Below are 17,795 nucleotides of genomic sequence, written 5' to 3'. Positions count from 1 at the left end.
CCATTTACAATAATGTTTTATTATAAACCAGCCCAACCTCGATGGTATCTTAATGGGTATATTGTATTTTCACCAACTCAACATAAATAAGGACATACAATATAGTCAGCTAATATCGGATATTGTCCACAATCTAGCGTAGAAATGACATCTCACCTCTCTAGCGATAAATTGTACTTTATATGTCCTTATCCTTCTGTGCACACATATTTTAGAGTTATAGTCTAGATCTAAACTGTATGCTAATACTGTAATTTCCGATATTGTCTGTAACTTTGTCTTGTGAACCAAATAAATAAAATAAAAAAATTCCAGGAATGGTCGATATATGGTTTTCACGTCAGCACCTCTAACAAGGGTAATTTGTTCCTTAAAATAAAACAAAAGTGTGAAAATCGCATTTTGCTCACTGAGTGAGACAAAATCACATTTAAGTGACCTTCATATTCGAATGTCATTTCACCGTGCGGGCCTAATACAAGTTCGAAATATTTGGATTCTGTTGTCTTTGTACCTATCACGTCATTAGCAAGAAGAAAGAAACAAAAAAAGTGCATACGTAATTCAACGGCATATTGACGGTTTATAATAGAACCCCGAAATAAGTCAGACCGCATCGTTCCAAAACACCCTACGAGTCTTCATTCGTAATAATTAATCAATGAAATAAAAGTTTAAAATTTAATTAAACACCATATTTTACGTATTTTATTATACAATCAAAACAATGAACTTAAAAAAAGTACGCTTACCTAACCTAATCAAGCTTTTCAATCTCGTACCTTACTTAGGCAACTAAGCAAGCTTCGTTGCCTAAACACGATAGTCGACTGAAAAGCTCTCTGTTATATCACGATTGTATAAAATACGATTACAACGAGCTCCCACAACAGATTATATCAGAGTTTTCAAATTTAAAAATAGACAACTTACTAAAAAGCATGTGTTCATAATTCTTACCATTTATCGTTGTTCCGTATTCCGTACGTAGCGGGCCTCTCACCATCTCGGCCGTACAAAGCGAATGAGGGCGACACTCAAAGGAGAAAAATGGGTTCCACTTGTAATTTAATGCCGATTATAATAAACGCACGAAATGACGTTTCGCGTGTTCATATATGTACATGTATATAAACGCTCTGTCTTGTATTCCTGCTTCAACACATTACCCATGACATTTTGCTGTTTAAATACGAGAATTAGCTCAATTGGCTGTGCCTGCAGCAAAAGTTTTTGATTTCAAATCAAAAGACCTCATTTTATTGTCACTGTGATAGAATAGAATAGAATAGAATAATTTTTATTCGTAAACACAAACAAGACACATTATATTACATAATAAAACAAAAACAAAGAAAGTATAAAGTGCCACGAAATGGCCTCATCTCAGCATGTTGCTTGTGGCATCCAGCGCTGATCTTCCGATGAAACCATCAAGTGAGAAAAATCACGGAAGGTACCAGACAAGAAGGAAAAAGACATAAAGTAATATAGAGTGAACAAATAGAAAAATAGATAAAAGATAACGATTAAATTAAGTCAAGATTTTTTATATATCAAGCATCGTAAACGTTACAGTGATAAGGTACGAAATCGTACATAAATCAAATTCCTTGACCTTAAGTACAGTCACCTGCAGTAATATGTTACGCAACGAAGGCAGAAATATCTGTCACGGTCTTATTTGTAGAGACATAAGAGCGTGTCACACGTTTTTGCGGCCTTCGAAGAGTAACATATTATTGCAGGGACTGTACTTATCAATGTTCTTATTATGCACGCGATAGTATTTTTAAAATAAGCTCACACTTTATTTAATTAAAATTGTTCAGCTTCTAAATATTAATTTTGTCAAATAACTGAAGTAGGTACAGCAGAATTACCTTTACATAATTATAATCATATTTAGCGATTGATTGATACATCGGTAAAACCGAAATACGTGACTATGAATTAAATGCCTAGTCTTAACAATAACATAATAATAAATAATTCTTTTTAAAAATAACTATAAAACTTAAAACCTAAATATAAAAATAAATAATACTAAACTTAAAACAAAATACTAATAAATATTGCTTATGTTACGAAGTGTAGAAAAACAAACGAATGACGTAACTTTAGTTTTGTTATACGTAAACCTATGTCAAGTATGATTTTAATTTTTTAACCGACTTCAATTTCATAGAAGGAGGAGGTTCTGTATTCGGTTGTGGCTATTTTATTATTATTATAAATTAGATTAGGTTTGCACGCGTCCAAGACTACGCGCGGTAACCCCAGCAGGCCACATCCTTGTCTGCCATCAACTAAATACAAAAACAAAATTTTGAATATGAAGAAACCTTGAAACTTTAAATTATTTCTTAGCTTCTTTTATTGCAAAATACACACGTCCCATTTCCCCACTGAACAGAAAATGCACCTCGAATTACGTCAGACACTTACAAAGGCTGTACAGAATCAAAAACGAACAATCGGGGCCCTGATGAATTTCGGTTTATGTTCCTCGAGTCTTTGTGGCCGTACTTTCAGCGACACAATAGGGACAAAAGTTATTCAACGACAATGCGAGCACCAAATACCGATCGCCCAACCCCCGAATAGTGATGTAACGTTGCCAATGTTGCCGGTTCAAGAAAATTTTTGTTGGCAATAAAAGATATCGCTATGTGCACGGCTGTCACGCAACCTAGCATCCGCAAATCTAGGGGAAAACGCCAATCGTACACCATATAATTTAAATGAATATTTTAAGTAATCGTAAATTAAAGTTTCATTTCAAGCCATATAACTTGTATGAAATGTTAAAGACGCTATCCGCAGTTAGTTTAAATTTTTACCATCTTATGCGTGGGGATAGCTTTACTTACCCCCACCATGCACTACGCACGTAGCCAATTTGAACAACTGTGCCATCACAGAGAGAGAGTGCCGCTTAGAGAGATTGAATTACTTTAAGTAGTCATTTGGTCAATAAAATAGCATAATCATTTCAACGTAGAAGTTATTTAACAATAGTGCGACTTCATAGCGCAAATTTACTTACCTAAATCTGTTAGTATTGTCGTTAGCAGCAGATATTCCTCTAATGGAATGTGTACAAAATTACTTGATACCCTGAACTTCCTTTAATTTGAGATAAAAACGAACAATCATTGCAAGTTGAACACGGTTAACTTTATTAACATTACTCGCAGGCAATATTCCCGAGCATCGTCGGCAAAATTGCAATGTTCCCGAGAAGGCCCTCACTACCCGACCATTGTTTACTTTAATACAGTACTTTTATATTATCGATGGTACATTATCGCAGAATTGAGTCACTGAGCTGAAAATGTTGCTTCGTTCATTGTTCACTTTTTAATGAAATTGTTACTTAAGTGCTTGCAACACTGATAACTACTTGTTTTTTTAGTTAAGTCTACGATATTTTTTGATATGCCCAAGCCAAAGTGTATCCGAGCTATTTGATAGGTACGAAATATTTAGACATAACATATAACTTTGGTTTATTCGTGGTGCACGCGAATGCTGCTGAATGACATTTAAATGTGATTTTATAGCCAAAAATAATTCTTTATTTGTGAAATTATTAAAATTTTTATAAATTAGATACCATAAATACTTATTATATTATTATTGACATCATGAATATTCGAATATGAATAATTAAGGGATGATTCATAAATAGTTGTTAAGTTTTCTAAATTATATTTTCTCACTGCACCCACATTTGAGAATTTCTGTTTTACCCTACGGTTAGGGTTGCCATACGTCCCGTATATACGGGACTGTCATGGTATAGAAGGATCGCGTCCCGTATATCGATACCGCTGTAGAATACTTAGAGAAATGGTCACAATCATCTCTGTGTAACCAGTTTTATTAACCTATGCAACTAAAGAATAGTATTTTATGCAACAGTTGTATAAGAAGGGTCAAAAAAGGCGAGTGGCGTGAGTTACAATGTGAGCCGGAGCCGAAGGCGTAGGCGAACATTGTAAAGGAATACGCCACGAGAATTTTTTGACCTACTTATACAACGTTGCATACAATATTTTTCCTACGAGTCAACAAAAATAAATCTTAATTTAGGTAAACAAATTACAGCAAAAGTATATAGCCAAGACGCGCGAGCATACCTTGTTACGCGCCCGGCCCGCCCCGGGCCGCGGCCGGCCGGTCGGCGACACCTCCTCGTAACTCATGAGGCCCTGGTACTTGCTACTTGCTAAATTAATTTTTTGGACAGTTTTTTCTCAATTTTGGCCACCGTAGCCTACGGAGACTAACAAGCAACGCTAAGCGGTCTTCGTAGTCTATGGGTGTTGCTATATTACGGGTGTCACATGCGTGTTTCTGACTTATGAAGTAATTATTTTTACTATGCAACCAAATGAATATTTTGTAAGTTGGCATCAATGCACTTAGTTTAAAACTGTATTCGTTTTGGTTTTGTTAGGTTGGTAGCCTTTAATCGCAGTAACATTATAGCTTATAAAAGCACAAGAGCTTTTATGAGGAATAGACAATATAGACTTTTCTTGAAATCTTTTATATATGTTCTTATATTCGTGTTAATGAATGCATAAATGACAGATAACAGTAGAGGAGTAGGAAAAGGGACATAACAGTACAGCTAAAATTACTACCCCATTGTCCCGAATCAATTCCAAATAATTATGGCAACTCTTCCTATGGTTGACTGGTAGATAATGCCTTAAGGCTTTTGTACGTAAGTAAGTACAGTTATTTTTATTATGCAATAAAGTTTAAATAAATAAATAAATATTCGGCGTAGTGACCTCTACGCCGTAGCAGTCGTAGCAACTTTATTATATATGAGTACCCGTACCATGAGTCCATGAATCACTGACACGGCCCGAACCACGATTCAAACTTCCACCTAGACCTAATATTTTACGTATCCGGGCCGACAGTGTCAACACTGACATAAACATTAACACGTAATAGTTAGGGAGGCGAGGTAGCTAAATGGCGTAATTCAACGGCGCCGTCGAGACCTATCAAAATCGAAAGATAAAATAATTTCGAAAAGAAAAGCTCTTATGGTAAAAACCATTTTAGCGGTGGGTATGGCGTGTACGGTTTTTCAAAATGTTAAAAAAAACAGTTACTTGGGCATTCTCGAGCGCGTCAGATATTCATACTACGTATGCCCCAAGTGCCTCTGATAACAACGGTATACTAATCTGCCGGTTTGCGTGGTGGGGGTAGGAATATAAAGTAGTCAAAAATGCAAAAAAAAAAAAAATTACTCGAGCGCGTCAGATTTTCGGAAGGGGTGTTAAGTAGGCCCCAAGGAAGCTCCCTTTAAAAAAACTGACGATTTCGGCGTGACGATAAGTTACGATGAATATTTGAAAATGCAAAAAAAAAAAGTTTTTTTGAAATACTCGAGCGCGTCAGATTTTCATAGGGGAGGTTTATCTCGGTATCCTGAAAGCATATTTTCTTAATCTGACAAAAATGTAGGTGGGTTCTCTTAATCTGACCGAAAAAGGTTTTTGGTTTCTTTTTTTTCCTTTCTTTCTCCTTGATAAAACGGGGATTTTAAGAATGACAATAAAGCGATAGGCAACCAACGTAAATGTAGATGTAATATTGTTTGGATATCACAACGATCGGACCCTACATCAGCGAGCGCTTTTTGAAAGATCTCAGATTTTCTCAAAATATCAAAAGGTCTCTTTTTGCCTCGTTTATACAATGCTGGATTAAAATCGCATCCTGTTAAAGCGTGGAAAGCAGGCAGTGCGCGTGAAAGCATTGAGCCTAACTGAACTGACAGTGCCGAAACATCTATATAGCGACGTGCATTACCGACTCCGAGATCCATCCACGCTCTAACCGATTCGTTCAAATGCTCCACATTGGCCAACACAATGACCAGAATATCTGTGTCTGATGTTCGAATGATTGTTGTAGAACCTTGTGGCAATTGACAGGCAAGGAAAACTGTCTTCGTGTCGGCTTCTTCGTGACTTGAGCATGAGAGCTTATCATCGATTGTTCTCTGCACTATTCCATCGACGACTTTGAAGACGTAGCACAAATTGTGGTTCAAATAGATTGTTTTGTTGCGAATAATAACGGCCATCTCTTGACTATTCCAATGATCAATGAAAAACTTGACTAGAGCTTCTTTGAACTTGATATTTTTCAAGTCCTTCGCAAAGTCTACTAATCGGATTTGCTGAGGACCGCTGATGTGGTAGTCCTTATCGTCATTCATTCGTATTCGTATTCATTTATTCGTATTCGAAAATTGTCGAGAAGCTTTAGAAAAAAAATTTTTTTGACATATAATAAAAGTCACATAATTTAATCATCGTTATTTCATATCAATTTTTTTAACACACTCAGTTTTCGAGATATACTCAAAAAACCGGGAGTTTGAGTTTTTATGATGCTTCAAGTCAAAAAGTTTTAACATTGGACAAAAATGTAAAGAGACCTTTTTTGTGTAAAACAAAATTACCTTTTTTGTTTATTTAAACTTTTTTTTTGTAAAATGTATCGTTCGCGACTTATATGCCGCAACGCGTTTTTCGGAAGATGGAATGGCTCCTCCACACTTCCGGTCATGCGGAAACCGGCAGATTTTGTATTTTTAGTAAGTTTTAGATTATATTCTTCAAAATAAAAAAAATAAAAATCGCGCTCGAGAATGCCGGATTAACGTTTTTTTTTTACAAGTTCGCGACCCTATAACTCGGCGGCGTCAAGGACTTATCGTCAGATTAGTTAAATTTAGTCTTAAAACACTAAAATCAACCCCCAATATCTTAATCTGACGCGCTGGAGTATTTCAGACTATCGATTTTTTTTTACTAATCTGATCGTCTATCCTAGGCGCGCGTCACTACATATAGAGCTAAATACTTTACAAGGTTGTTCTATTAGGTCTAAGGTATCTCTCATATCTTAAACTGCCACGCTCGAGTATTACCGAAAATTCCCCTATTCGCCTCCCTAACTATAATATGTCAGTACGAGCGAGATGTATAGAAAGTAAGTTACGTTCACGCTAGCGTGTCAGTGCCAAACTGGTGACAGCTGTACAGAATACGATTTGCATTTATCAGTGCTACGAAGCTCACATGAAAAAAAAGATAATGAATTAATGAACGAATAATATCTATTTCATATTAATAAAAATCCATATTTATAATGATTATAGCCATCCAAATATCTTGTAACATGTAAGTATTAGAATAATACTGAATTTTTAGAAACTTGTTTTGCAACTTCAACAGGTATCCCAATAAGATCTATCTACGATATTTCGTACGTCAAAGTGACATAGGTTGCCCGAATCGAGCTTTTTCTGTCACTTATACGACATACAAACGATATCTAAATGAGAACTTATCTAAACCAGAACGTATCGTTATCGTATCTCATTCTTCGAATCGGGCCGCCGGGGCGGGATCTTTGGTTACAGTGTCTATACTTTAAATCGTTATTTGTGTATCATTTATTTTAAGCCATTGTTAAAAAAAACACAACAGAATTGAGAACCTCCTCCTATTGAAATCTTGAAGTCGGTTAACTAATAATAAGTCGCTAAAGTAATAAAAGTTTTCTGTTGAAAAAAAAACATGTTTAATACAAGCTTATCGCTGATTGTACTTTTCTTTCAGCAGACAACTAATACTCATTGAGACAATTGTAACAAAGCCAAATACAAATTAGGTTGCGTTGTTTTATCACAGAGGTCCTATGACCACCTCCTGTGTGACCTGTGTCCATCGTCAGTCAGATCAATGGTACCATAATATTGCGTTGTCACCCTACTTATGCAACTATTGCAACTTACTTATGAATGTGAAGTTTCAGCTCAGTCGAATAATGGGAAATGGGTCTAATTTAGCTTGCTAGATTAGTATATACATTGGAAGTTAAATAAAAGCTATGCCAGATATCAAACTACCTATTGTGTTCTAAAATATGGTACGTATAAAGGTATCAAAAGGCACGAGACAAACTGTTAAATATAATTTGGACGTCTCCGCTTGGAACCATCGAATACAAAAAGAATAAGCCTTTCGACAAGGAATGAGTGGGAGCGAGTCGGCTTAATGCGGGGGATGCCGTGGTGACGGAACGAATGCTTTTGCTGTTTTGATTGTTTCAACATGTTACTGATTGAGTTAGAAATAAAATTAAATATTCACCTTATATAGCAACAAGGAAGAAATGTTCATTTATTGTGGTTAAAGTTCAGGTGTATGATTTTTGAAAGAGTTATATTAGAACTACCAGGTTAAGAGCAATTCCTAGCTGAGCAACTTTTTAAATCTCGATTTTTTGCAGCTATGTTTCTGTCGCGCTGCGGGGGCGGGAGTTCGTGCGTGCGATAAGGACAACTGCAGCTCGGACTAAAATTCCCACGCAAAAAACTCGAGGTTTTGCTCTTGACTGTTTCCTCCTCCAAAACGCAACCAATCATTATGAAATTTTGGAATCTGCAAGAAAAAGAAATAATCTATGCTGCTAAATATGATTCGATTTTTTTGGATATTTATTGTCGTATTTGTATACTGCGCCTTTGTTTGCAGCCAATTCAATTAAGTCGTTTTTGCGATTTTGAGGCGCTGTAAGTTTCTTCAAAATAAAATAATCCAAAATATTATGTGTAATATTGATCTTATTTCAGGAAACAGTCGAGAGCGTTTGTATGGAAAATCGCAACTATTCCTCTTAAACAAAAAAAAATTAGCCCAATATAGTCTGGTACATGCACAACTACTCCAATCCAATGGCTCAAATGCTATTAAAAATGGCTTAAACTTAAAAAAAACTATGCGTCGTCAATCTTCCTATATAATTAGAATCAGAGAGATATCAAACGCTTATTTCTATGATTAGAATATTCCGCCATTTTAGGGACAGCTTTTCTAGTGAGACAGACGTGTATTTGGACCCGATCTTCTATTATTATCATCATATTTCGGCACAGCGATATCAAACTACCTATTGTGCTCAAAAATGTGATCTCAAACATAGAAAACGTATCAAAAGGCACGAGACAAACAGTTAAATAGAATTTGGACGTTACTCCGCTTGGAACCATCGAATACAAAAAGAATAAGCCTTTCGGCAAAGCTAGAGGAATGAGTGGGAGCGAGTCGGCTTAATGCGGGGGATGCCGTGGTGACGGAACGAATGCTTTTGCTGTTTTGGGTGTTGAGACATGATACTGATCGAGTTAGACATATTTAAGTATAGTGATAAAGTTTAGTTTATATTATGGTTTACATGTTTAGTAAAAGTTACAAATCAAATTAAATATCTACCTAAATTAGCAAAATTTAGTTGTATTATTCTAGTCAGAGTCTAATTAGAATCAACCGTTTAAACAAAAAACACAACCTTACTAAGCCTGATATACACACAACTACAATACCATAGCTATACTATACGATATTTAGATACTCGTATCATGCTGATGTCAGTGTATGTTCGAATTGGCCTGAAGGAATGAGTCATTCATTAATTATGCTAAAAAATCATGACAGTGTCATTTTAGAATCTCCGTATCGTCCATGGGTAAAAAGAGGAAAACAAGCCCCACAAGAATATTGTGGGTTGTGGGGCTTATGGTAAGCATCGCAGGCGGGGACCAACAGAGAGTTACTTACCTATAGTAATTTTGGTTGTTGGTTAAGTTCACCATGTAGCAGAATGTTACTTAGGTAGGTATTTTCGTTGTGGCGGTCAAGTTGGTCCCCACCTGCGATACTTACCATATGCCCCACAATATTCTTGTGGGCCTTGTTTTTGTGTGCAGTCGGGTTTTTCTGTTTTTTTTATAATAATTATTTATTTTTATTTATAACTTTTTAGTTGTTTTTATTTAACGAAAATTTTGTAGATTATTAAGTACCATTTGAAAGTTCAACGACGACGACCAGATTCATGGTGGTTCCTTGCAGTTTATACCTGACGACCCTAACAAAAACGAGGGAGGGGGATTCTACAAAAAAAACATCCTATGACACTCCCGTGATCAAGACGAATCTAACAATACCTCATACATCAAAATCCATCAAGCCGTTTAGGCTACAGGAGGCCACAAAAACAGACACATACACTCGAAAAACATTACCCTCCTCCCTTTGGCAGTCGGGTAAAAATATATATTCCGCGCCTACATTTTTTAAATTTGTGTCATTTTAGTGAATTTTAATTTTAAAGTAGGCAACGTGATTAAATGTGACACAACGTTAAACGATTTGTCTTATTTTCTGAAAACATGAATATAAGCGAGGAAAGTTGGAAGTTAAAGGGGTCTTTTAAAAATTATAACAACAGCTGTTTCAAGTTCTAAAATTAAATATGCATCGTTTCCACATCACAACTGCGGCAATGCGGCAACACTATTAGATTTCCAAATAAGCATGACTAATGAGTTCTTAACAAGCCAAGAGGTTCATTTTAGTGCCTGACTCGGGGCAAAACAAAAGTGTTTCACTGTCGGTTTCATGAACAGCTCTAGTGTGCCCCCACAAAGCTCGGAACGTCATTTAAATGCACACGTTTCATTGGTTCTGAATGCTTCTTAGCGGGGGAGTAGAAAAGAACGGGCCAATTACGACGCTTTTGTGACGATGCGACCTCTTTAGGTCTCGAGTGTAACTTTATGCATGGATCATGATTTCGTTCGGCTTCTGAAGATGAAAAACCTCTTTTATGTTTGTGGTGGATGACAATATTTTTATAAGAAATCAACTGAGTCGCTTACCTTACAAAAATAAACAGAAGCCCAGATCTATACATTTTTAAACGGCAAGGGAGTGTTCTTATACGAGTACACATACAGGGTAAAGGCACCAGTAGTCAGCCTTTTTACGACATTTCTATGTTCAAGATCGTTTAATTTGCCCACTAATTGACCAATAAGAATCATTTATATTTTTACTTTTCAAGAATTTAATAAAGTTTAATTTTTATGAATAATAAAACGTAATTGAATTTTGCTTTTGAAATTATTTCATTAAATATAACGAAAGGGCCTTTTTGACAGTAATCAGCCCCCTGTGTACCAATAAACAGCCTTTAAGAACCCAGTATCCAGCCATCCCATTTTAACGGCTGACTAGTGGGTTGTGAGTCCCGTAATCTCAGTGTCCAGTGGTCAGCCAGAGGTTGACTACGGGGTATTTGATGTATTTCAATCAAATAAAGTCTTAATAATGTAAATATTTAAAGGTGCTTGTGGTTTTACGACTTACGATTCATTTAAGATAAAAAATATCTTGCATCCTATGGTCAGCCTACCTCGGATGACTTCTGGATTTACGACCTTTTTAAAATTACTGCCTCAATCCCAGTAGTCAGCCAGGGGAGGCTGACTATTGGATTATGTACAAAAAGTATTCCCCAATAGTCAGCCCCCTTAAAAATGTTACTTCAATATGGATTTATATTCAGTTTTTACTTTTTTCAGATGTATTAAGTATTCATTATTTATTTATTTATACAAGGAATTCCAACAGCTATAAAAAATACATTAAACTTTTTAGATAGTAATACAGAGCCAATTACAGGAACTCGCAAATAGAAACTGTCTATATAATTACAAAGTACACACTAGATACAAAAGCACATCTGACAAAAGATATTACAATATGAATTATGATTATGTGAAGCAGTCCTCATTCTTTTAATAAAACATCACAATTTGGCTGCTAGACTCTTATCAAAATACCACGTGCCACTCCAAAAAAAATGGCGGATATGACTTTACCCTTCATGTCAGAAGACAGCACTTCTTTTAAGTAGTCTTGTGGTTCAGGCAAGAAAATTCTTTTATAAATTAAGCTATTTTTCAATTAATAGTTTATCAATCTATAATATCACCTCCTTTTGGCGTCAAAATTAGAAATACTTTGCCAGTTAGAACCAAAAATAAGCACGAAAGGCTGACCACTGGTGCATGGCTGACCACTGGTGCCTTTACCCTAGTTGTAGACATGTTAGTAGAGCGATGATGATTGATGATATAAATAAGTGAGCGTAAGGAATAGTAACACCTATGATCAATTGCCGGCTACTCTTGCTGGTGAAAAGCAAGATAATACGAAAGGTGGATTTGAACGTTTAACTAACCTAACCTACCCATAGAAAAAAATATCGGTTTCCTATACCGGTGTTCCACAATATCGTACCGCCTTATAGGAACATACCTATTCAATACATAGATATACCTTGATTACCAAGTCGACTCTCCTTATCCACAGTACTGACCACTCACCTAAAATGTATAAGATATTTGAAATCTTAAGAAACGCCCGCTGGAGGCGGCCGGCCGCAAAGCCTTTGCAGCTACCGTTCCACTTTTCCGCTTTTTCGCTTCCTTCTTTTATATTGAAATATCTGAACTGAAAGCAACTCCAATGCCTTCGGTTTCAATGTTGCTCCTTAAAAATCCAATGTTAAGAAAAGGTTACTTCTCACAACTTAGTCCTATCTTATAGTATTAGGGGAAGTGATGCTGCAGCGAGAAAAGGAGGTACAATTTAAATTTGTATACTCGTATATTTACATAAATATATCAGAGGGCCTACCGCGAACACCGAAGTTCGCAAATTATGAGCATCTTTCTCTGTTTAATTACGCCTTAATTGGAGTTAAAGAGAAAGATGCCCGCAATTTATGAACTTCGGTGTTCGCGGTAGGCCCTCAGGACATCATAAAAAAACTGTATGGTACAGAACACCAGATTTAAATTGATCTATAGTGTCAAACTATCACTACCTACCAGTACCAGCCACGTTTAGCTGCATACGCATGATGGTAGACATAAACACTTGCAGCCTTAATTTTTCCGTACATAAACTACAATAACGTTGTTTCACAGGTACGACCACTGTTAGCGAAAGTCGGCATGTCGCCTCCGCTTTGACTTTGGGAGGTGGCCTTGAGGAGACCTTTAAATGCTAATCAATCGAGTAGAAAAAGTCGGAAATCGGACCTTCAGCCCCCGAAAGAAGAGAGAGAACAAGAGAGAGAGAAAAGAGATCATCATGGAATAAGACTTACTTAAGAGCCACCCTACACTAGCGTATTACGAGCGTCGGCGTCTTGTCAACGCTATGGCTGCTGCTCGACGCAGCGTTGACGCAAAAACGCAGCGACGTCATTTTCCATAGCGCTGACTAAACGCCGACCTGACGCCGACCCTCAAAAGAACCAGTCAAATGGTAAAGACTTGCGACTCCCAAACTGGCCATGGCCTTCAATCCTGGCTTTCGATAATCAGTTACTTGCACCTATCATGTCCCTATATGTATAGGGATGTCAACATTTTACTCATTTTAGGTTGTCATTAAAAGTAAGTAAAAATCCTTCAGCAAATAATTAATTTAACGTTAGATGCGGCAAGGAATCTACATATTCTTTCTCTTGCCTTCAGCAAAATAAACTATGGTACCTTTAACCTTACCCACATGACCTTAAGTTATTTCAAAGTTCCCAAACCACACTGGATCGCCAGCTCTGTCGCAGCCATGGAAGAAGGCCTTTGCTCAGCCCAGCTGTGACACAGTGAGTATTGGAATTGGACTTATGATGATAATAATATTTGCAGACAACTTGCAACGCGGACAACAAGGAATTTTACAGGATTTCCTAATCGCGAACGAGCGCCATCGACGGCCGATCAAATGCATTTACGTTCGTTAGCACCGTCAATGGCGGTCCGCGCTATAAATTCCATATTGAGCGGACACAACAAAGCGCGTTTTGTCTTGCAAATGAAAACGCGCACATTTCGCGGTATTGTGCGGCTGTTTCGGCGTCCGCCATTATTAACGGCGAACATGAAAGACAAAAGGTTCGTCTGCAGCACTGAGGCTGGCCTAGATAGCGGATTATTGTGCTAACACAATGGGAGCGTTAATTTTGCGACTACATAATTTTGCTGTTTGCAACTTTATCACGTGTCTATCGATGCGATTGGCTTTTGTTTTCCGTTTTATTGCCAGCCGCGCCGGTACGGGCTTTCTGTTCAGGCTTTTGTGTGGAGCACCAGGTATTAGCATTAAATTTTTGAATTAAGCTGGCTTCATTTTCTATAGAAATCAATAGATTTAATTATTATTGGCTAATGGCTTACAAACATGCTTATGAAAACGAGGCACCGCGGATGACAACTTCAGTAACGATAATGTTACACAACTTGATTTAAACGACTTGTATAAATATTTAGATGGAGATAGAAATAATTGTTATCATAAAATTATCAAAGACTAAGCTGGATGATAAATAAAAAAATAAAAACAAAGCGCACATCACTAAATACTTAATTAAATAGGAACAAGTAACAAAAAGTTCATTTCTATTCCGGTTAGTTTTAAAAAGTTATGATATTATGTATTGTCTAATCTGTCCGAGAGTGATGTAACTAAAAAGAATAAACTATTTTGTGTTTTATGACATTTGTGACATAATATAAATCCTTACAAAAAAAACAACAACTTTAACTTACCAACAACGTGCCATAAAAAAATCAGTCCAAGCATTCCAAAATTTCCAATAAGGCACAGAACACAACACACAAACCACAGACAATAAATACTGGCACACAAGAATCACTGAATCCAAAAAACAATTGGCGGGAAAACGACGCGACGAAAAAGTTCGGTTGGGCCCAGATTGCGCGCGAACAGCCAGTTTGCTAGGGAGGTGAACACCGACTGTGACCGGCCGGCTAGAGCGTACTCGTACGCCGCGCAACGCCCTCGCGCACCACACTTGTCACCCTTTACCCTCAATGCACTTCCCTTTTGACATTGCAGGATGCCTTTAGTCTATTGACATGGTAATTACCTCTTTATGATTTTGATTACGATATTCGGCGTTGAATAAATTTGCTGAAGCTATAACGCGAAACGGACCCGTATTGTTGATTTTGTCTTGTAATAAACCTATGTAGAAAACCTTCCTGTTCCAGAGATACCAACGTAAGTAGAACGACTTCTTTTCAAAACACGTCGCCTACTTAGAAACATTCTTATAAGAATAACAAAAGCCTTACCTTGTAACATGAATCATAACAGACTCGAATAAGAAGCAACGCTACAAATAAGATAGGTGTCTCATCAAAGGAAGAAGCCAGAGACAGCAGGAGTATACAATGCTGAAACGTTGGGTAATATGTCCGATGACAATGGTGCGAACGAGGCACAAAGCCGCGAGGCGTATTGTGTGAACCCACACAATACAGAATACACCTCGCATATGCAACCGACCAATTTAACGCTCTCCCCACGAAAATAAAAGCCAAGCGACTATCGCCTTTAACACCACGCTATTGAACTTACAAACTTAAAAATAAAACGCAAAACTAACGCAGTTGACAAACACCCTGTGTATTGTGTGTCAAAATAACTGATACGTGCTTAAGTATAAACGAAAATTGTAGTTTTCTGTATGAATCGACCTTTTTATTGTTGCTGTGCCCTCGATGAAAATTTTATGTTTTCCTTTGTTATATATATAAAAGAACAAATCTTGGGACATCTTTGTAACACTTTGTGTTGGTTTTCTATATATGTACCTGCGCTTCAAAGAAAGTTATTTTTAGCTCAATAATTCATATTGGTCAAAAACTAGTGGTAAAGCAGAGAATTAATTTGTATAATGATAAGTGTGCCTTTACGCTTACCTATGTGTTTGTGTGCCGGAACTGATATGGAATATATTTACAGGCACAGTAAGTACCTAAATGTGTTATGCTCTATATTTCGGTAAAAACATTTAAATAGGAATATATTCATATCACTACTGAAGGCAGCAGCTTTTTTTTGTATACTCTTTACCGTCTCAATGTTTATGTATATTGTAACTTACTTTAATAAATATATTATCCGACAATTTTTTTTTTATAGGAATACAATAAAAAAACTTAATTCGTAGCGCCCGCGTAGCGCTCTCGTAGCGGTTTTGGTAGCTGCACAAATACTAATTCACACCTCGGAGTTTACTGGCGCCCATAAACAAGTAAATAAAAGCTTGTAGAAAGTACCATCGTAGACTTAAATTTTACTGAGAATTTTATTTGCAATTTGCCTAACCCTCCATTAAGAGAGGGATGGGTAGTCTATCTCGCAGTCGAGATACTGTCGCGGTCGCGGCGCTCCTGTGCTAAGCCCAGGTAAACTAAATTCGACAGATGGCTCAATCTGTTTCTATCCGCCGGTACTAAAATACTTCGCATCACGACTTTATTAAGTAATCATTGTGTAAAGTATAATTTGGGCACGAAGTACTTTGTCAGATAAACGGGGCGCGTGACCTCTGTTTTGTCATTCATTAAATTGGATGGAAATTGAATCTCAAGATTTCTTTAACCTTATATTTTTCCACATCACCTATTCGGAATACCAGTAAAAAATATTACCACAATGAAATTATGAAAATAGTATGCACATAATAGATTAGAATTGCTTTATAATCGATTATATGCATAAATTTTTTTTAAATTAAATAATATTTTGTCATAATTGTAATAAATAAGTGTTTATTCATTTTAAATAATCAACAACGTATTTTAATCGAAAGAGCGAGCGAAGCTTACATTCGACTTGAAACACGGCTGGCAAATCGGCTCCCTAGCAAATCGGCCCCTCGTGCCCTAGCACGTCCCGGCATTTCTATATTCTAGCGAAGCTATCAGAAGATTGTTTGATGGACAATAGCTTAAATAAATGTGATCTAATTTAAATTATATTAGGTAAACGTGTAGTTGAGGGCATTACATTTTCGTCATTAAATTATGAGCAGGCTCGTGAATTCGGAGGGTCTAATAATATGAATTCGTAGTCAAAATTGTAAAAAATGGGCGCCATCTTGAATTTTGTTATTTTAGCCCTAATCATGATGAAAATGTATATGTGCCTATATGATGATTCGAAAAGCTCCTTAATAGAAATTAGAAATCCAAAGTCAAAATTTACAAAATGCCCGCCATCTTGAATTTCGTCATTTTGGTCTCAATCATAATAAAAATGGATATATGACAATTGTAATTTCTTATTTGACTATTTCTCTCACTGACATATTTTCTCTTTATGTATAATTAATAATTTAGCGTGTAAGTGCTTTGGTGTGATGACATACTGTAAACTTGCATTGTATTTAAGTGAATAAATGAAATGAAATGAGAATCGGAAAGGACCTTTAATATAAATTCGTAGTCGAAATTATACAAACACCGATTTTCATACGAGTTTCACCAGTGATATACGGCCCGATTCGAAGAATGATTAAGACACATTTAAGATCGTGGAAAGATCTTTAAAATATCGATAACTAAACGACATGTCAAAATTGTCATTTATTAAATTTCTATTCCGCTGTAATCCTAATAAGATCTACCTACGATATTTCTAACGTCAAAGTGATATTGGTTGCCTGAATCGAGCTGATTCTGTCAATTATACGACATATAAACGACATACATACAACGATGACAAGTCGGAAAAATCACGATGTCTAGGAGCTTTAATCGAAAACGCTGCCTAATCCGCTTGAGATACAACAACAGAATGTATGGTATAGTTTCTATTTTTCTCCGTGAGCTTCTACGGATTATCGTCTTATCTATTGTTTAAAAACCGCAAAGGCGCGTGCCACTATGAAAAAATGGTCAAGCCGCATATGTAGCGTTTATTGAATTACTACTCTATTGAGCACGGAATAAGATTCATTATGAACTAATACAGAATTCTAACAGAATAGCTGTCTGATCTCTATTGGTG

General features: G+C 36.5%; 1 protein-coding gene across 1 annotated transcript in view; it reads right to left on the bottom strand.

The window, feature by feature from the left end:
• The window catches only part of LOC133517631 (uncharacterized), a 394,272-nt gene extending 377,614 nt beyond the window's left edge, over positions 1-16,658 (bottom strand). Inside the window, exon 1 of the mRNA XM_061850980.1 lies at positions 14,522-16,658. Coding sequence (XP_061706964.1) covers positions 14,522-14,555 — 34 coding nt within the window. The 5' untranslated portion in view covers positions 14,556-16,658. The remainder of the gene's footprint in view (positions 1-14,521) is intronic.
• Positions 16,659-17,795: the final 1,137 nt, after the last annotated feature.

The sequence above is a fragment of the Cydia pomonella genome, chromosome 5 (assembly GCF_033807575.1).
Source record: "Cydia pomonella isolate Wapato2018A chromosome 5, ilCydPomo1, whole genome shotgun sequence".
Lineage (NCBI taxonomy): Eukaryota > Metazoa > Arthropoda > Insecta > Lepidoptera > Tortricidae > Cydia > Cydia pomonella.
Note: the sequence above shows the minus strand (reverse complement) of the source record. Positions and strands in the feature narration are given on the sequence as shown.